This window comes from Lonchura striata, chromosome 4 (genome assembly GCF_046129695.1).
Source record: "Lonchura striata isolate bLonStr1 chromosome 4, bLonStr1.mat, whole genome shotgun sequence".
NCBI lineage: Eukaryota > Metazoa > Chordata > Aves > Passeriformes > Estrildidae > Lonchura > Lonchura striata.
The window spans coordinates 17,801,055-17,822,715 of NC_134606.1; the positions used below are offsets into that span (position 1 = coordinate 17,801,055).

A 21,661-nucleotide genomic window follows, 5' to 3' on the forward strand; every position below is an offset into this window, starting at 1 on the left:
TAAGCCATTAAAGCTTAAGCTTCTGATGTAATAATGAGAAAAAAATATGTAGATTAAGTAAATAAAAATCAGTATGGCCTGTGAGTAAGTACGAATGGCAAAAGTAAAATCACAAATACTGGGGAAAAAAACCCAAACAAGATTATTATCTTGTTCAGAACAGTTCAGATACACTCCACACTGTTAGAGAAATAATGATGGACCAGTAAAACTCAAAATTTAAGTAGAAACATATACAGCAAAATTAGAGTATCTGGGATCTAGGCCATCAAGATGAGCAACAACAAAAAAATCCAAACTAAATATACAACATACATTGAATCCTTCACAAGTGGAAATGAATTCTATTATAGGCTAACTCTGGTTTTAGACTTTTGAGAAGGCAGGCACTCATTTATGAAACCACCTTTCTCCTGCCTTCCTGTTTTAGAACAATTTATTTTCTTTGAAACCATGTGTTTCTTTCCAATACAGTGGCCTCACAGCATATTTATCTTTTTATGTCTGTAAGCTCTCTGGGGCTGGGACTCTCGATACTTGTCTCATAATGGCTGCCAGCATTTAGGAATGAAAAGTAGTAATGTTAATTGTAATTTTCTACTTCAGTATAACCTGATTTTGTTATACCTCTTGGCAGTAGCCAGTGCACATGGTAAATGAGCTGCATGAAGGATGTGACTAAGCCAGTGTCATGGTCAGAGTGGCAGAGTAGCAGAGAGCCACAACACCAAGCTGCTCATCAGACAGCTGAACCTCCAGCTCTGGTGCACCATATCAATGAGGAATCACCAATTAGTGACCCCAGAATTTGAACGTGCTAACTATTTCTGGTGCCATCCTTCAAAATGTATTTGCCACATGGTCTAATGTACTGCTAGAGAAAAACACAACTCAGAAATTTCCTGGAGTGTATCAAAAGAAAAAAGATGTCCTCAGGCCTCTCAGCAAATCACTACGGTCTGCCTTAGTTGGGGGTTGGATCCCAGTTTCTACAAAGCACTAAGTAGACTCTGCTGTCCTGCAGTGCCCCTCAAGTCATAATCCATGTGTCTCCACTATGATCTGGCTTACATGGCTAAGCAAGTCTTAGTGGCAGACCATTCCTATGTCAGTGAGGATCCATTCAGAAAAAAAAAATGTAACCCAATGAAATAAAACAAAATCAAACTAAACTATGCTAACATTTGGTCAGTTGGTAAAGGAATCACAATCAAAAGTACAAATCAGTGAATGAATGACCTACAAAAAATTTTTCTTAACTCTCTAAGTACCTTGTAGACTCAGCCTGTATTTTTCAGGCATGCCTGATCAAAATTAAGACCTGAATCCACAAAAAAGGCACTCAATCTCCAGTAACTGGAGATGGGGAAAGAAGAAAAAGAAGATAAGAAGAATTTTACAGTATCTTCCAAAGTCAAACCACCTGTATACAGTTATAAGTCTAGACAGAATTTCAGGAATCTATACAGGAAATCTATACTGTCCCAGGCTTCGAGCTCTGAATATTCTACGGCGAAGGTGTGTGAGACTGAAGGGGCAGTGTTCAAACATGCTTGTGGCACACAGCGTGAGCACAGGCTTCTAAAACAAGCCTCCTCAGTATTCTGTCAATATGTCTTCACATCTGCCAAAATACAAGCTGCCTGCATAATCAAAGGGCATTGCTTCACATATGGTTTTGACAGATTATAAGATGTTAAAATATTCTTTTTCTCATTTATTTTTTCTAGGTTTCCCATGCCTGTTGTCCCACAGAGACTAATTCTAGATACTGCTTCTACAATACAAAAATACTTTTGGCTCTGTCACAACTTCTGCTCCTTTTTTACTGTGCATCCTTTCTACAACAAAGTCTTGAGATCTCAGTGCCATGCTTCTCATGAAGAAAGTCACCTGCCCTGTGTAATAACTAAGGCATTAGTACTGCCCAATCTTTGGGCCACTCTTCTAACAGCATCTGCAAGTATGTGGCCATAAATCAAATCTGGCAGCATGAGAATGGGCTAGAAAGAAAATAAAAATTTCCCCAATACAGAGAGCAAAGAAATCTAAATTTATAGGACTGTAGAAAGAGCTCAAGGAAAGAAAGAGAGGACATTCTTGTGGCTGAACAATAAATTAGTTGAGTCCCTCAAGATTGAAAAGAGTAACACAAAAGAGACTCATAAACCAAAGGGCATAAGAAAAAGAGCAGAGAATGCTAGAAATTATACATATTTTGTTACTGAATTCATGAGATTGGAGATCCCCTTTCTCTGCTGTCTCCTAATCCTTACCTGTTTTCAGAGGGTATAAAATAGCACAATTCAATACAGACTTTTAAAGTAAAAGTGCTGGTAGACTTTCAATAAAGCAGTTAATAGGACTTAATCTACATCTCCTGTAGAACTCACACAGATAACTGGGTTTTAGATTTTTTGCCATGTTCTCTTTATTGATATTTATTTTTAGTTTTGATTTATTTATGTCTATTAAAAATAATTCCATTAAATAAGTTAATTATAATCAAAATGATCACTTTAGAAAGAAAATAAATTCAACCTTGGTTTTGAATTGTCTAGAATTTTTAATGCAGTGTGATGCAGCATATCAGAAGCTTTTAAAGTTTCTTTTCTTTCCTTTTTCCTTTTCTCTTGATTACCTACTTGCTAAATATTTGCTTGTTTTAAACTAAATCAAATTTTCTACCTCCTCAGCAGGATTCATGTTTATTTATATAGGTAAGGTACAGTAATTGAGAAGTAGCAAGCTACACCCATGACAGAAGTCTACTTGAATCTCTAATTTGCGGCTGCTCTAAGAGAGAACAGCCAGTGTTTAAGTTACAATTGCTGGAAGGTAGTGTTCATCTCTAAGCAGATGGAAGCCAGATATTTTGAAACTAACTGCAACAATTGACTTAAATATGGCTCTGTCTGAAGCCAAACAAAATTATTCCATTGCCCTCACTGTGTTTCAGAGCAGCACAGAAGAGCATGTTATAGCTCTAAATCTATCACCCACACTTTGTAGACAGGACACCTGAAATGGAGAAAAGTTAAATGATTTGCTGAAGCTCACTAAGAACAACAGTAGCAGAGACAAAAAGCAGACCATAAAGTTGTCTGTTCACTCCCAGAACTCTTCATTGCTGTAGACTATGCCAGTCTCTGTCAATCTCTACACTCTCCTGGTTCTGTAGGTGCATTAGGAGAAATGCTGCCAAGTGTGTGACAAATCACCTTTTGCTACAAAGTCCACTAATGTCACCGGAAAAAAGACCTATTAATTTTGGTGACCTCAGGAGAGAGCACTAATGGAAAACCTGGGAACGAAGATGAAGTATCCTGGTCTGGTACCAGGTCATGCAAGAGCCAGAGCACAGCCAGAACAGCTGTGTATGTACAAGTGAATGGAAAGAGTAGGACGCAGAAAATCAAAGTGTTAAGGTGAGCCACCAAATGGCCTTAGCAACTTTTACAGCAACAGATTTACAGCAGCTCCCAGTTTAACTTATCAAAATGCAGTTGCCAATGGGGAACTCAAAAGGGGAAAAAGCCTTTTAATAGACATTCTTCCTTCTGTCCTACTGCTACAACAGCCAAGAGAGTTGCTTATCCCCACATGGGTTATTTTCTTTGCTTCAGGTATCTCAGTTGTTTCATAGAGAACACAGATGAACAAAATAATTAAATAATACATATTCATTATGAGAGGACCAGAGATAAGTGACATTTTTAAATTGCATCTTGTCTTCAGATTATTTTGCTAAAAATAACTTAAAAAATAACCAAATCACAGACACTGAAAAAATTATAATTCAAGCCAAGTCTTGGGATCCCAGTTTTGAGTTCTGCAATCTGCACCCTCTGTACAGACAATTACAGTCACTCTTGAGAGTTCAGCAATTGGTATATCACCTGACTTCTTATTTTGTGCATGTCTGGTAGGTGAAATACCGTATAAAAGGCAGGCTCACTCATATATCTGTATAAGAAATAGATTAGTTTTCTTCTACTAGTGCACTGTCTGGGATGACCCCTCTCTCTAGTAAGTTCTCTTATCTATTCAGTTGGAAAAACTGTGAGTGTTGCAATTTATAGAACCTGAAAAAATTAGTAGTGTTACACCAAAACAGAAATTATCATGAGAACACATATTTGCTTAAAATGAAAAATATTAAGAAATACACATAAGCAAATTTTTGTATTTTTATAAAATATAAATAAAGTCTGAATTCTATCATTAGAATCCATGAAAAGAAACAGAGATCTATTTCAATATGAAAGTTATCTTTACAGTGCTTACAATTGCTTTCTGCCTCTGTCTCTCCCTTTGCTTGGCCCTTTCAGATTCCCGTTTTTCATACTCTTTGCGGTATTCTTCCCTCTTCAGCCTTTCATGCTGATATTCCTCATAGCTGTCATATCTAGGAAACACAACTTAGTCATCAAATCAAGCACCTGCATTTGTGAATGTAAAATTAGAAATACAATTACTGGAATGCTTTATTTTCCCAAGCAATTAGAGAAAGGACAAGAGGAAATGGCTTCAAACTCCACCAGAGGAAGTTCAGGTTGGATACAAGGAAGAATTTCTTTGCTGGAAAGGTGATTAGGCATTAGAATGAGTTGCCCAGGGAAGTGGTGGAGTCACCATCCCTGGAAGTCTTCAAGAAATGAGTAGATGTGCTGCAGTTTAGGTGACATGGAGGTGTTTAGCCACAGGTTGGACTCAGTAAACTCAGAGGTCTTTTCCAGCATTAATAATTCTATGAATCTACGATTATCTCCTGAGAACAGCTGCAAAGCATACCAAATGCAGGCCGAAGGCACTACCTGGGTCTGCGACTGCACGGTGATCTGGACCGCGATCTTCCACCTAAGGGAGAACTTCTGTATGCTCGGTGTCTACAGTGGCTGGACTCACAATAGCAACAAGATCTGCAGGAAGAAACACATTCACCTCTGTCATTCCATTTGAGTCTATTGACACCATTTTCTACCTCTTCCCTGAACTTACAATTTCTTCTAAGCTACCGGTGGGATTTTCCAGTGACAGTTTGCAATCTCCTAGTCAACTAAGGGGCCTCAAGTGATTTCTCCCCTCCTGGCACTTCAGTAATTTTCCTTATTGAGGCTAACACAGAGCAGACAGTCAGCCATTGTCAACTCCATCTGATAGAGGCCGTAGCAAGATTGGCACCAGGCAGCTCACAGATAATGGGGAAGGTTAGTTATGTGCATCTCTCACCAATTCCTCTGCCTCTGACCTGACTGCCTCCACTCCAAAGGCATAACCTGGCAATTTCACAGGATATTGGAAACAAGTGTTTCTGTAGCAAACCTGTAACTTTCAGAGTTAATCAGCTCAGTAGCAACAGAATGAGTTGCACTGGATTAAGTTATTTCTTGCCTTTTTTTATTTCTTTCCCATAAGTTTCTTACAGTTTTTGCTGTTTGCCTTATTAACTACAATGATCATACATGAATTTGCTGTACCATACCTTGAAGAGGATCTACTACAGGGCGACCTTGATCTCGATCGGGAATATGGAGAACGGGAACAAGACCTGCGTTGAGGAAAGGACCTTGATCTAGAGTGTGTCCTTTGGGATCTTTGAGAAAATAAGGATTTGGGTGGAGACACTGAATCTCTGCATGGAGAGTTAAAAGAAGAGCAAGAAGGCGATACATCAAATAATGAATAGGCTTGTGTCCCATCCCAAGGGTAGCATAGTTTATCACTTTCATCTTCACTGTCATCAAACAGACCATCCATTGCTAGTCCTGAATTTATAAACATAGGTAGTTTGGAGAATTGTTCATTACTGTAATCACTGTCCCTTAGTTCTCTGCTCTTATCTACTTCTTCATCAAAAACAGCTTGGCTGGGGTGACCAAAATGCTTATTCAGTTCAGCCCGAATTTCCTGGTCTTGGAGCTGTTTTCTGTTATTACCATGGGATCCCTGCTTATTTGTCTGTAAAGTCTCTTTCTTGAAATTCTGGTCTTGTTCTAAAGAAGAACAAATCTGACACTGCCACCCAGGTGAAGAATCCTTAAATTCTGGTTGTCTGGAGTCCTGAAGTTCCTGGGATATTTTAATGTGTATTTCCGATTTTGAATTCACAGATTGACAGTAGTCATGGTCACCAAACAGCCGCAAACTGGGCCGTTTTGTCTTTCTCTCCTCATGTCCACTGGACAGTACTGTAGTCTCGCTAAGCTGTGTGTACAGCTCAGGCTCGTCTGGACCCTTCTTGACTGGGTTATTTCCTGGAGAACCAGAAGACTCACTATAGCGGGGCTTTTTTGAAGGTGGTACAACAGTCTTGCATGATGACTTCAGTTTAGGTGAAGTCCTAAAAGGATTATCTTGGTTGGCTTTATGAGGAGGGGTTGTCGGTGGAGTTAGGCCTACAGGGAGTAAAAGGAGGTACAGAATGCTTTTAAGCACACATACAATGTTTATAAAGGTGGCTCATATGCTTCTTAAAATAGATATAAAGCAAGACCCATTTTATGTCACTTCAACACTGCCAATACTGAGAATAAAACTACCAAACGTCTAGTAACAACAATAGCAACAATACTAATGCATTACCATCAATCTCCAGCATAATTTCTGCCCCTCCCCTTCCTCCATGACATCCGCCCCTCTCTCTGTAGGTTTTGATAGAAAAGATCAAGAGATAAAACCCCAAAGACGTTTTTGTTAAATACAAAATAGATTTTGATGTAAAAATGAAAAGTCAAAAGATTGGCACCATCAAAAACATAAAGAACTTAGCAAAGAAGAACCTGGATAAAAGCACAGCCAAGAGAAATAAATGAGTGGCACCAAAAGATGCAGAACTTAAATGCAATGAAATACAGTCACCCTACCTCAGTGGCAATGACTCTTTGTTTCCAGAGTTCATTAACTTAGAAAACCATTGAGAATGTATGTCTAATACACTCCTTGAGCGTAATTAATACATTTTGCCTGAAATGTGGTTCTGCAACTGAAACCCAAATGAACAATAATATAACCACAAGTGTAATGAACCTTTGCATTTAGAACTAAATCTTGGTGAGAATCATGCAGTATGGAGTCAAAATGAAACAGGTAAGTCTTAGTATTAGTTATAAGGTTAGTATTAAATTAGTATTCAATGACTAAATATACTGCTAACTAACAGGATTATTTACATAACTGTAATAGTTTGTATCACTGTGATGAGATGAAATTGCAGGAAGGACTACAGCACATTCCAGTAAAGCCTTGGAACTGAAGCAACATCTTCCCATTATTTTTATAAGGGTAGAATATAACTTTCAATATTTTATACAGAAATCAAAGAATTTCTTCAGATTTTACAGAAGGATAATCCCAGACATCAGGGCAGAATAACAGCAAACAGCAGACACTGTTCAGGAAATAATTTCTCTTCAGGAAGGTACTTGGTATGTTATGTTTGAAAAATTTGCTTCTGTCCAATTGACATTAATATAATTTAGTAATATATGCTTAAAAATTAACAAAATAGAGATCACGGAGTTCTCCAAGGTAACCCAGACCATCCCTAAGCAATCCAGAGGCTCATGCTGTCCAAGAATACTTTTAGCCCAAGTAATGAGCTTTCCATTTGTTCTTTAGCCAGAATGAAAAGAGAGGGCAGACAGAGTTACAGGAAATTGTGTGTTTCAAACATAGTTATAGAACTCTGGTTTGTATTTTTAAACAGGCAATACAGCTCGGCAGATCAATGCAAATGGAACTTGTTTTATAGTGTTTTGCTGTAAAGAAGGAAAAGCATCCATCAATGCACAGTGCTCCCTAAGGAGCATAAATGGAGACTGGGAGTCCCACTGCATTATCTGCTATGAATTTCTTTCTGAAAATAAGAAAATAGAAGTACCAAGGCATGAATACTTGATGTGAGAGATATGCTTGATTTTGCCAGCATGTTTGGAATAAATGGTTATACCCATGGCTATGCAAAGACTTTGCCTAACACCACAAAATTCAAGGAAACTGAGGCAAAGATTATGGCATCTAAAACATTAGTTACTCCAAATTTAAATTTAATACTAAAAAAATTTTGTGGAGTCATCACTGTTAAATTATTTCCTCTAAATCCTCAAAATTTTTCTTTCTTCTTCCCAAAAATTCACTTGAGACAGCCCTAACTATTTCTTACCTTATGCATCTCCTCACTGACAAATATTTTGACTACCAAGTGAAGTTTTGCTAAAATGAAGAGAACAGTCCTATTCAAAAATATGCAGTAGTACTTTCAAAGTTAAAGCTTCAGGTTCAGATTGAACAAATACTTCAGTAAAGAAATTTCTAGAAAAAAAAATTTAAATTACATTTTTACCTGTGAAATTATACAGTCCATGAGAAATTCTGGCATTAGTTACTGGGTTTTTGGATGTAGTTTTAAAGAAAGAATTAAACAAAAATACAGCCACTCCACAATGAACATGTATATTTAAGAATTTCAGGCAAAGTAACCCCAGAGATAATCCAACATTCAAAACAAAATCTTATTTCAAATTCCATTTCTTTAAAGCTTGTCCTGGAAATAAGCAAGTAAAACATATAGTATAACATTTCCAGAAACCTGACAAGGAGCCAAATAATCTTCAGAAAAGGAGCCGGGGGGGGGGGCAAGTACCAAAAAAACCCCTCACAAAAGTACAGCCTGAGCTAAATTTACTGGCACTTCCCTTGCTGGCAGAACAGGGCTGGGACAGCCTAAGAAAGGGCGTCCTCGTGGCATTCTGGCTTTTTTCCTGGATTTTAGCAGAAGCAGGAAGCGCACAGGCAAGCAGAAACAGATAAAAGACGGAAAATGTTCACTTAACTTTTGAACAAACCTACACTGGGGGATGGAAGAGGGAGTGAAGTTTTCAATACACGTCACCACTCCAAGTCCACCTCCAGAGTGCTCCCTGACCCATCTCCAAACTGAATTCTGAGAAAAACAGTTGGCTGCACTTGTTCATCTTCACTCTAATCCCTGGTAATCTTCACCGAGGGCCATGATCCCACATCAACGGCGTTACAATATTCTATAACCACTGGATTATTTCACATGCACTGATTTCTCCCCAATGTATACATTTAGGCATTGACAGTACAAGGTATATTCTGCACTCTCTCTTGAACTTAGCCGGTTTTGACAGATTTATGGAAGGACAGATGGCCATTACAGGCTGAAGGCTGACAAGAGGCAGTTCAGAGCATTGTTAACACACTTGCACAAACTCTCAGCAGTGCAGCGCTGTGCAGAATGTAATTCAGACTATAGCTTTTTTATTGCTGCCTATTTTCTTTTGTCAAAAGAGCCTGCTGTGCACAGCAACAAATGGCTGCCATTACCCAGAATGTAATGGGTGTCAGACAAATCACGTAACACAAACAATCAAGAGTATGTAGGTCATATTTCAACAGAGCACAACCTTAGCAATATTTATGATTACTGCATTGAAATGTGCTCTATAATAAACAAGTACCTCTACATCACTCACACTTATGTACTTCTGCACAGCAAATCTGTTAGAAGTGGTACATACTCTACAATCAACCCCCTTAAACAGTCTTTTTTCTTTTTAAAGTAAAAGGCAAGTGTTTTTTCATGACATGCTATAAAACCATTTTCTTTGTAGGGACTTTTCCTTAATTGAATAGCTTTGGTAAATGGTACATTTGCACTTTGCCTTGCTCTGTCTATACACTACAAACTCACTCCATGATCCTGTGCTAGAAAACAGCATATATCAAATCGCCAGCACTGCTGCCAAAGCAGCACCATCCTCCCTGTGTCTGTGCAACAAAAGGTATTTGCATATGTGTCAACTCTGCCACCTTGGCCAAGCAACTTCTTTCCAGAAAGTCTCTGGGAGGATGAAACTACTTTCAATATATTCCAAAATGCCACTTTGAAGAAAACTTGTAGTGCAACTCATTTAGCTCAGCTAGGTTGATAAGCAGAAATTAGGGGATACCTTTGCATTAGAAGTGACATCTGGACTTCTTAGGACTGATTTTCAATAGTGTTTTATGTAGACACAGATATTTCTAAATCTCTAGAGTAACTCAGCATTCAAATGTTTGATGATGTTTGCTGTGTTTTGAGTGGGCTGATAATTAGCGTATTTTGGGGAATGCAGTCCTGGAACCTTTCTACATGTGCACTGGGCTTTTGAGAGGCATTGAAAATGAATTCTTTCATACCTTTTGAGTTTGAAAATGGATTGTCAAGGGAAGCATTATTTAAGGCCACTTTAAAAAATGACCACAAGATAACAGCTCAATTCGGTAGAAGAAGAGCATTTGTATGGCACTAGATTGCGGAAGCTAGGAAAATGTAATAAAACTAAATAGTCATCATATAATAAAAAACTACCATGCTTGCTGAATATTCAGTTTAATTCTGTTGTCAGTACTGGAAAGAATAAACACAGATGCCTAAAAACATCAAATAACTCGCTAGATTTTATTCCCTCTGGACAACTCTCTCCATCTCACATCTCATTTTATCAGAAATCATTTTGAGGTCAAAGAAGTTCTTAGATGACAGATTTTAAGTATTTGTTCTGAGAAGTAAAAAGTCACAGAAATCTAGAGGTGGGCAAATAGCAGGGTATTAGTATCCTCAATGATGGTCACAAATTCCAAATCACTCTTCAACCTGATTGTGTACATCAGCTTTTCTGATGACAGAAAACATAGCTTTTTCTGCCATCTTTTCAGAAAAATAAATTTTTTTCCCCCAAGATCAGTGAGGAGTTTTACACTACAATAAATTATAGGGTTCTATATCAAATGAGAGGCGCTTCACCAAGAGGGTGGAAATAGTCTTCTAGTTACTGATCGAGCCATAGGCACCTAAACTGACTTAATGTACTTAAATGGTGGCTTTCAGTATTTAGGTGTGAAGGTTTAAGACACAGGGAACAGAGAGAGATTTATTAGAAGCCATGCTATCTAACATCTGGCTTTCAGAAGTTTGTCTAAGACAACCAAAAGTTTAAAACAATAACTGAGGAGCCCTTGAGTGCCAAGAGAAACACTGCCACCTCAGGAAGGTGAGCCATCCTTCCAGCCCCTGTGCTTGCACAGTCCCATCCATCCTCACCACCCCAGAACCAGCTCAGACTTCTGGAAGATGCTGGAGAGATTCAAGCCCATGGCCTCTTAGCAAGGCACTGGCAGTGCATCTGGAAACAGAGATGCACCTCTTCTGAGTCTCTTCCTCAGAAGACTGATCTGACACAGGAATTTCATTCACTACATTATCATCACCTAGGACTTCCTCCATACCATGATGTTCTGGTCCAGCTTCCTTAGAATAACACTAGAATAATCATCTTCAAGAGATAGGACCTTATACAGCAGTGGACTTAGGACACTTAAAGTGTATTGAACGAATTATGTGTGGCATGAAAACACTTCAAAGAATATTTGTTCCTTGTAATTGAACAAATCGATGTTTTGACAGTTTCAGGGAGGACAAAGTTACACTCACGACTACTAACAAATCTGTTGTAAAGCAATATATAGCACTGGCAAGAGAATGGTTTCAGTTTGACTTTAGATACATGAATCCAAAATGTGTGTGTGACGAAGATTGATGGCTCATGTGGGAAATGTTTTTATTTATTTATTTTTCTGGTCTATAGTTAATTCATCAGTGAGAGAAGCAATGTTGTTCTCAGCAGAGAGATCAAGGGAGTTGCTATTTATATTAAAATACTTTGTGCTTCAATAGTGCAAGCAGCACTGCTAATGGTCTTTTCAATTCAGTAGTGAGATCAAGGTAACTCCTATTTAAATTATAATAAATAGTGCTTGTATGGTGCAAGCTGCCCTATATAAGGACAATGAGCAATGCGGTTATCTGGATATAATTTGGAGTTGCCAGGGTTCTCACTAAAGAACTTCAAGGTATTATTAATCACTACTGCCATTACTCTTTTCCCTGTTTTATTTTTGGTTGTTTTTTAAACTGAAGTGGGTCCCAATTCTGCCATGATTTACAGACACACATATACTGTAAATTCTTCAGTACTCCAGGCTGTTTCTATTATGTACTTTGCTTCCAGTACAGGCAGACTTAGGACACAAAACTACTGCAGAACAAATTACTTAAAAAGCAAGACATGCATCTTTTTATAGGTTTAGATACATATATGAAAATGAAAATAAAAACTATTTGTATATGTAGGCAGAGATTAAAAGAGCTACTGCATGATCTCCTGAAAGCTCCTCACTAGGCACTGTGAAGACCAGAGCAAGTGCAACATGAAGTCCAAGAGCCACCATTGTGTACAATGCTTGGGAACACTGCCCAGCTCCCTGGCCACACAACACTCCCATTCTTATTCTTCCTGAATATCAGTGGGTTATTTCCTAGCTAGCTTCTTTTACTTCCAGAGGGGAAAAGAAAACACAGAATCATAGTATGTAGAGCCTCCCCTTCCCGAAGAGGCTGTAATCTGATCTTAAAACTCCTCCCATGGGACACCTGATAAAACCCCACAGCCCTGGGTCTGATCTGTTTGCTCTAGGCTCTGGGCCCTGGCATGGGGGCTGGGGGGGAATAAAATGGATTTCCCTGCTAAACAACAGAGACTTGTCTATTTTCCCTGTTGTCCTTGCGGCCTCTCCCTGATCACAATCATCGTCACTGTAGCCACACACTGCTACAATAGTAGAGCATTCCTGTTTACATATGTGGCCAGTTGTGCTGTTTGCCAGCTTCTGTAGCTTTTTTTTTAATGCACCAGCTCTCTTGATTATGTTGTCCAAGCAACTACAGAGCTGTTTTGTTTCCTCCTCTGTGCACAGCGGATGGAGCGGAATGAATTTGGTAATACCAAGACCTTTCCTGTGGCACTATGGAGGCAACACTAGAGGACTATCCAGGGGTCAGACTGACTCCCAATTTCTGTCTAGTCAGCTGATGGGAAAAGCAGGCTGCTGACTTTTTGGCTGGGAGAAAACACTGCTTCCTTCAGTGATTTCAACGGCTGCTTGTACCACTCTGCTGTAGTCACCTCATCTGCCCCTTTCTGTTGGCAGCACTAAGCACTGACTTATCCATGTGCTTACAAATGGGCACCCTTGTGCAGACTTGCTGTCCAGTGGTGATGGAAGAGGCTTCTCCATACTTCACTTCACTTCACTTATTGGCACTGAACAGGATTATCCTCCTGCATGCACTGAATTCTGCCATGCTTACGTTGGTCTTGCAAAATGAAGATATATAGGAAGAAGGCTTCCTTTTGCCACGAGAAGAATGATTAAGACTGCAGGCTTCCAGGAGACAGCAGGGAGAAGTGCTCATGTTTTAGTGCTGAACTAATTAAAAAGTTTCTGAAAAAGCAGAATGATGGTTGTAGGAAGGTGAAAGCCCAGTATACCAACCCAAACCCAGCCTGGGACCGCTGCCACTGAATTCAGGAGCACCAAGTAATTTGTGGTACCCGAAGACATATTTTGCAATACACCCCTTCCCTCTCAATGCCAGAGATCAGATATTTTACAACCTACTGCTATCCTGAGAGAAGCACATGCCAAGTACACCTCTTATTTTTCAATATTACACAACTTAGAAAGAAAATGGTCTTGGCAATAGCTCAAGTGGAGCTCAGTGTGTTCTTTTGTGCTCAGCTCTGGACACTTGAAGAAAACAGAGGCAAAACAGAGTTCAGAGGAATGCCATAAAACAGATCTGAGTCTGAAGGAACTGACTTCAGCAGAAAGAAGAGCAGACAAATTAAATGAATGATTAAATGGATGACGTGTGAACTAAACCACTACATGATAAAAAAAATCCTACAAATCTTCAAAAGGTACAAATCCAGGGAACAGAAAGGAGGAAGAAGATAAAGGAAGGTTGTGTAAAGTGTGTTAATGGAAGAAAAAGAAAAAGCAAGAGTATTAAATGAATACCACTTTTAAAAATTACCTCTAAGCTATGGAACAATTAGTTGTTCAGGGGTAGAAGAGAAAGCTGTTATTTGTGACGTATTAATCAAGAACTGGCAAAGCATTGAAACATGCAGTCATGTACAGCCCTAGACTGGCCTGGACACAGACTGAATGATGTAACTTTTAATCTGTAACATTGGTTACAGATACCCCAAGGTGCTGTGGGGTTTGTCTTTGAAAGATGGTGCTCAGCAGTACACAAATCTATGGGGAGATGGAGAAATATAACAGATAAATGGTTTCATTCATATTTTCTTATAAATTATGCTCTCTTGTGTAGGTTTGGAGGCATATTTTCAAACACATTTCTTCTCAGGTAGCCAGATAAAAAAGTAATGCTGAACTGCACTGAAGTGAATATACTGGACAATTCTGTGAGATCTCTGCATACCTGTGGTATATTAAAGTAAACAAATACACACAAGCCATGCTTAAAGGAAGAGCCATCATTTTGCATTTCTCACCTGCAGTTCCAGAGAGTTCCACACTTAAGGTTTGTTCAATAGTCTTGTTCTCAAATGGGGAACCCTTGGGATCACTGGAAGACAGGGCACATTTATAAAAACAAGCTGAAATGGAGTTGCTGTAGCCAAAATCTACTGAACCCCCCTCCCTTTTATAAATGTTTGCACTTTTTAGTACTTACTTTGGTGACTCGGGTGTCAATGGAAGTGATAAACTTGTTGGTTTGGCTAAAGAAAAAAAGAAAACAATTATGCAATATTTAAACACTCTGTAAAGTATACTATAAACATTTCTTTATACTTTGGCATTGGAATCATGGGGTAGTCAGGGCCAACCTCTGATAGTTCAATTGTCATTTCAGTGTATCCAGATAGATAAATAAACATATTCATCCTGATTCCTTACTTACTAGTACCAAAAGGGCACTTAAATTTCAACAATCATTTACATCAATTAGTGTACCTCTGAAATACAGTACACAACCCAAATGACAAGAACCTTTCAGAAGAGTGGTACATGTTAAAAATCAATGCAGATCTCTACAGGATACACTGCAAAATGTTACTTCTCTCAGTGTTAATTTAGACTACAGTTCACGTTTCATTTGGAAACAGGAGCAGCAGAATAACTACAAAGTAACAGAACGTTATGAATATTCAGTTCATTTTACATCTACAAGATATAATTTTATCTATAGCACTGAGAATAGGTTGTTTCTGTGAGGCCAGAGTCCAACCAGTTGTAGTCCAAATTTTTGCAAATTATGCTGCAAACTATGACAAACCACGGACATAGTCACAGATGGTTAAAAATGGGGTTGAAACTCTCAGCTACAATCCTGACATCCGCAAAAAACAAAGCTCTGGCTATAAAAATGTAAGTCTTTGCAGCTTTTACTCATGCAAAATTGTATTTTCTCAGAGCAAGCCAAGAACCAGGATGCTGTAGTACAACTAAGATTCCTTTAAAATTAAAAATTATAGTACTTGCAAATTTTACTTTTCAGAAGTTAGATTGATGTTTTAAACACAGAGAGCATTGTAGCAAGAACAACAGCAGGGGATCTCTTCTGCAGATTAATTACTTAAGACAAAATGTTCCCCTTGAACACTCCTGCACTGCAGATCTTTTGTCCAGAGTGCCACTACTGCATATTTCATATTCATTACAGGCTTGGAGCTGCCATCAACATTAAGGGATTTTATATGCAAATTGATTACTTTTATATGCTCTAGAGCATTCCTGAAGTAATAGAGGGTTTTTAAAAAATTAATTCTCAAAAGCTGCATATTGTTTCTTCTCCTCCCCATGTGAGAAATGGAAACTTCACCTCAGGTTCACCTTCCTCAGAAGTCACTGCTGGAGTGAGGAGATGCACCTCAACGAGTTATTTGTCTGGTCCAGCATGACCACTGATTTGTGCATTACACCAGGTGCAGTAAAACTGAATGTAACTTGACACATCTTTGTGTGTAATTTATATACATCTAAGAATACTAATGTTTGCCTGTAGCTACCTAGAGGTAAAACTGTCTTAAAAAACCCAAACCTTCCAGTAAGGCTCTGGGATAAAGTATTATACAAAGGCTTTCCTTTTATTTTTTTTTAATAAAAATATGCACACTCTTAACCAATTTAGATTAAGGAAGCTGAACATGGAAGAGCTATTTACATCTCTAAAAAGTCTCTTTCTAGTTCTTATTAGTCCCACAGAATAGTCCCACATCAGAGTATACACATATTAAATTCTGAAGCACTGAGGCACAGTGCAAGTCTGCCAGAGATGGGTACAGAACCAAGGCATTATCTCACACTCCCATGTATTAATATTAGGCAGATATCACTGAGCTCTCCCACTGAGAAGTTCGCATACCAAAACACCCATCAGTTTTCTTACTGCTAGGCAAGAGCTTGACCAAATACACTTTCTGCAAAGGATTCATACTCACATAGAGCTATTGATAGTGTAAATATTTAGCCAAGACACTGTCATTTTCCATGGTGTCTGTTTATTAGAGTTTCAAGGTCTACGGTAGTGTGGGGTTTTTTTTTTATGAAAAAGAGTTCACATCAAGTTGCTTGTCCCTGTAAATTGAAAACATTCAAGTTCAAAAGAACTACGTTTCCTCATGGGCAAATTTCAGTGCAAAACCACAGATGATCTTTGGCATGAATGCGTTTGTGGACATTCCCGTGGGTTTGCAATATGTTTGCAACAGTAACCCTAAAGGAAAATAACATTTGACTTATCCTTTGTGAGCTTTCCCTAACTTTGAAAGAAAATCTCAGACTGTGATAGTTTTTTTTAAAACAGAAGATCCAATTTTCTTGTACTTTTGATTAAATGTATGAACGAATGACTGTAGGTCTGCAAATATCAGTTCAATTTGCAAGGTTGATTCTGCATAAATTGACTGTCCAAGCTGAAAGCATTATATTCTTGTATTTGCATTATATGTAAATCCATTGATATTGAAGTTATATATTGGTGTATGAGGCAAATTTGCTGAAAAAACATTTCAGAAGCCTGTTAAGTTAAAACATAGGAAAATTAAAAAGAAGGTAATTTCTCTGTAGCTGCAAATTCACCTGCAAGACCACTAAAATCACAGTCATTTGTTAAGCACAGATATTAGCTTATATGTCCCTTTGGGCTTTCCTAACATCTCCGTGCTGTTTCCACAACTCAGTGTGCCCTGACTCTCTGAGCTGAATCTACACAATTGCTCAGCTGGGGAAAAAAAAGCAGTTCTGATCTGAATAGAAACACTTTATAATCTGTATGTATGTTTGTGTGCACACACATCTCTGTATGAGTACAACATACATGTGCATATAGCATCATACACCTTATCACCTGCCACCTTTATATCCAACAGTGTTAATAAAGCCCCCTGTAACTTCTGGCAGCTCTGTTTCTCAGTAACATTGCAGTAACAGACCCAGGTTTCCCATGTAGATTTCAGTCTGGATTCTGCTGTGAAAGCAGACTGCTGAAGCCATCCAGAAATGGCAGTTGGCATAAGGAAGCTTTAGGGGCAGTCAGATTTCCTTCTTTCAAAAAATATTGTTCAGATAATTCAAGACCATAAAGTAGAGAACCCATATTTAGAATGTCAGAATGCAATGCTGCAAGAACAATATTAATTGAGAAGAAGGGAAGATTATTTTTATTGAGTTTGCTTATACTTCCTGGTGCAGAATGAGAAAAGAGATTTGAGGGAGGCTGAAATGCAAAAAAGAGGGAGAGGAAAAGAAGAAAGAACATCCAGTTTACAACTGCTGCTTTGAAAATACCAAACAACACATTTAGGGTCACATCCTGATCTCTGTTGCAGACAGTTAACTTCCATTGACTTTAGTGGAGGCATCCAGGATTGGCACTGATGTGTCTGAGATAGGCACATAGCCTGCCAGATTCCAAGCCAACATAAATACATAGATGTATTTTAAAGCAGCAATAATTTTAAAAACCTCCCTTTGGGTTCATAAGATTTTACAGCTTTCCTTTATCGTGGGAAAACAGACAGGGAAAGAAAGGGAGAGAAAGTGAGAGAGGAAGCTTTAAGTTCTTGCATCTCTGTCACAGAAGCTACTTGTAATATAGAACAATTCTTCACACATCAGGGGATACTAAAAGTCAACACAAGTGTTTAATTTTGACCATAAAAAATCCAAAAATGAGAGAGAAAGATCAGGATGGCATCTAAACTTCCAACTATTTACAAAATAAAATTACAAACCAGCATTCCAGCTTTAACAGGAATGACACATTTATTGTTTTCTCTGTAGCAGTGAGAGCACTATTTATTGTCTCTTAAGGGCTATGTGGCAGGTTAACAATGCCCTCAGTTTTACTCCAGCAAAACAGAAAGAAGCTCACTAATGAACTGGCCTGCCAAACTTGTTTAGGGGTATAATGATTTCTTCATGGTACAGTTCTCTGTGAATAAGTATCTCCAGTTAGCTTGGTATATTACCATGTGGTATTTGTTAAACTTTTCCTGAGGCTTGGGGCAATAAATAAAAGGATCAAATATGTCTAAAAGCTAAATCTAGCTAGCTAATTCTAACTTCATTATACTGTTTTAAAATTGTCTTTACACAGAAGAGATGCTGGGTTTCCAATACTAATCCAAACAACAGAAGAAGTATTTAGGGTATTCCCAACCATGGTACTTCAAGCTTTCCAGCGTTACTGCTGGTACCAAAGCTGAATTCTGCAGTCCCACACCTACCCTGCAGATGATTTGTCTGAGACTGCAGATGGGGCTTCCTTTTGGAGGTGCATTTCTCTTTGCTGCTGTTCCTGTTCTCTGCTGGTTTAGTGTGAGGAGGATCATCATTTGTAGTCAGATATTTGAGAAGTTCAGAGCAGGGACGTCTTTGAGGCTTTTGCTGTTGACAAATGCTCTTCGCTTTATTGCTCCATGAATTCTCAGTCTTAAAACAGGGTAAAATAAAATAAAATAATAAAATAAAATAAAGTAAAGCTAAAATTAGTGAGCTGAACCTTATCAGAATGGATATAGGTTTTCTGAAGAGATGAGATTTTCAATGAAGTGTTCAGCCTAAGTGTACTAGATCTATGAGCTGTGAATAACTGTTTGCAGAACAAGGAAAGAAAATTACATTTAAAATTCCTAAATGACATTTATGCAGCTTTTTATTTCATTTCTCCTACATTGCAATGTTCCTACTCAGCAACATGTAACTAACAAGACCCTACAGCGCCTTTAGTGTGAACAAAAAAATAAGCTGGTTTAAACCTTAATTTGCTACTGATTGCTTGGGCCCAGTATTCACAACTCTCTTAAGTACCCCTAAATGGCCTGTTTTCAGTTACACTGCATGGCAAGACAAACATTGTTTAATACTGCCTGCTAACAGAATTATGTCCAAGCCCCGCATTCCATCCAAGCAATGTCTAATATACATCTTTTGCCAAGAGCCCAGTGTCATTTGTCTTAGCTCAGACAGCTGGGAAAATGGCAGTCCCACATCCTGGAGTCACTCATAAACCACACCAGACCATCAGCAAATTTTATCATATCCCATCCTACTCTGTGTATCAGTAAAGTAGGTAAGAGTAACAGAAGGTGTGACTACAACTGAACTCTGCCAAGAGAAAGGGCATAAATGAAATATTCAGAGCATAAAAGAGCTCAGATGATTTTCTGGAACCTAGTCTACAACTCACATTTTTTAAAAATTAGTTAGAAGCACATACAATACATTCAGATGTACTGCTAGCTTGATTGCTAAAAGCATAAAATACCTTGTTACACTTTCTTTTTTTTTTCCTTATTATAAAAATTAAGTTTGTACCTTAACAACCACAGGGCTTGTTCTGATCCTGTGATTAGTGTTTGCATGGTTTTGTGTGCTGAGACCACTGCATTCATTGTAATTTAGCTGAGTGTTGGCTGGAGCCAGCAAGAGCTTCTTAAGCTACAAACACATCAGGGAAAGGGAAATGGAAGGAAAAGAGTAAAGTTATACATGCTTATCAATTAAAGTGATTTATCTACATTTTTGCATAATTACTTAAAGTTAGTTATATCAATTTCAGCAAGCAAAGTACAATAAAACAAAAAGCAGGACTTGATATTCCTCAGAATAAACAGATTTCATTTTCTTCTGGCTTGGCAGCACATTTCTGCTCCCTTTACTGCAGTATACTGCAGGGCAAGCAGAAGTGACAGGGATCTTGGATTTCTGAATCCAGGGCAAAATTAAATTCTCAGTGATCTATTTGACATGAAGAGGCCTCTGATCTATACAGAGACATAAACTTTAACAGACTAATGGATACGGTGTCAAGATTCAGGTATCTGGCTCTGTTCCCACTGAAGACGGTGATAAGAGCCTTTCAGCAGAAATAGAATCACATCTAAAACCAGATTTACTAAGCAAAATGCATATAATGTTTCACCCACATCCTCATCCAAGATTCAGTTTTGCCCTGGTTAGCACTGAGCTGGTGCTTACTGGTCAAATCAATGCTAAAGACACAAAATCAGCTCTGTATCTCAACAGACTCATTGAGCCTTTCTTCAGAGATCACCAAAAATGATGTCTAAACATACACAACAAAAAGAGCCCCAAGAAAAGAAATATGAGTTAAGAACCATTATCCCAATTTATCTGAATAGAATTATAAGCAACAGTGTCAGCCCCATTAGCATAAGAGCTTCAAAAACAACCTTTTCAACAACTTTTTAATAGACTGCCATATTAATCATCCTACAGCTATTTGGTGAGGGTTTTTCCCCCCCACTTAATTTTCAGTTCTTTACTTGATTTTCCTCTCCAGTCTAAATGAAATGTCCAGACCTTACTGTGACTACATCATACCCATGCAGCGGGTAGCCAGAGGCACATCCAATTCCTGTTAAACAGTAGGAAGGGTTCTTACTAGAGACGGCTCTTCTGCCTCCTGAGTTGGAGGGGCGCCGTCGGGCATTGGGGAGGGGCTAGCGGCATTTTCGTTGGTCACATCTCCATCTGTCAGTGCATCAAATGAAGGCAATCCATCCTCATCCACAGGGATGCTGTCCAATGTTTCAGTGAGAACAGCTAGCAAGTTTGCCTCGCTCTCTTCATCTAGCTTCTGTGGGAGAGGATAAAACAAAAGGAGGAACCAAGTGAAAAAAGGAACAAAGCGATGCCTCTGTGTGTGAACAAGCAGACCATACGTAGTTAAACTGGCCCTTTAAAGAGGAACCTGCAACAGAATCTCAGACAATGTAATTAGGTACAATAAAACGATCCATTTCTGTTCAAAAGAAATCTCTTTGCAGTCGTTTACTTTGTGCTAGTTTACTTTTCTTCCACAATTCTTTTTTTTTTTATCAGGTGTTAAGAATGGTAAGTAATCACTCAGGGATTGTATTACATTAATGATGGTGTCAGCCCAGGCTCTCACTTTCTTTTGCTCTTCAACACTGAACGCCAGCTAATTGACCTGACAAAATTACAGGAATCAGACAGCTAATCAGGACACCAAAACACAAAAAACTTAATTCACCTTCCCTTCCACACTTCTGCAAATCCTTGCTCCAAAACCAAACAGCTTCTAGTGTAAGAATAGCCAGCAGCACTCGTATTGTAAATGACAGGTTGTTTGGGTTTCTTTTAAAGAAACATATAAGGCAGGTTGCCTTTGAAGTTGTCCTTTCAAATCATGTCTTTTGAGTGCTCAATACACTATTGTATGCACTTATCA

General features: G+C 38.4%; 1 protein-coding gene across 4 annotated transcripts in view; it reads right to left on the reverse strand.

The window, feature by feature from the left end:
- PPARGC1A (PPARG coactivator 1 alpha) overlaps nucleotides 1-21,661 on the reverse strand; it is a 362,006-nt gene that overhangs the window by 12,067 nt on the left and 328,278 nt on the right. For 3 of the 4 annotated variants that reach the window (XM_021554414.3, XM_021554416.2, XM_021554418.3), the window contains 8 exons: nucleotides 20,852-21,046; nucleotides 19,762-19,884; nucleotides 18,672-18,876; nucleotides 14,615-14,660; nucleotides 14,433-14,506; nucleotides 5,486-6,398; nucleotides 4,818-4,922; nucleotides 4,288-4,408 (listed from right to left, as the gene is read on the reverse strand). In XM_021554414.3, coding sequence (XP_021410089.2) covers nucleotides 4,288-4,408; nucleotides 4,818-4,922; nucleotides 5,486-6,398; nucleotides 14,433-14,506; nucleotides 14,615-14,660; nucleotides 18,672-18,876; nucleotides 19,762-19,884; nucleotides 20,852-21,046 — 1,782 coding nt within the window. Of the gene's footprint in view, nucleotides 1-4,287; nucleotides 4,409-4,817; nucleotides 4,923-5,485; nucleotides 6,399-14,432; nucleotides 14,507-14,614; nucleotides 14,661-18,671; nucleotides 18,877-19,761; nucleotides 19,885-20,790; nucleotides 21,047-21,661 lie in introns of those variants that run through there. The other variant, XM_021554419.2, reaches the window with a different exon arrangement.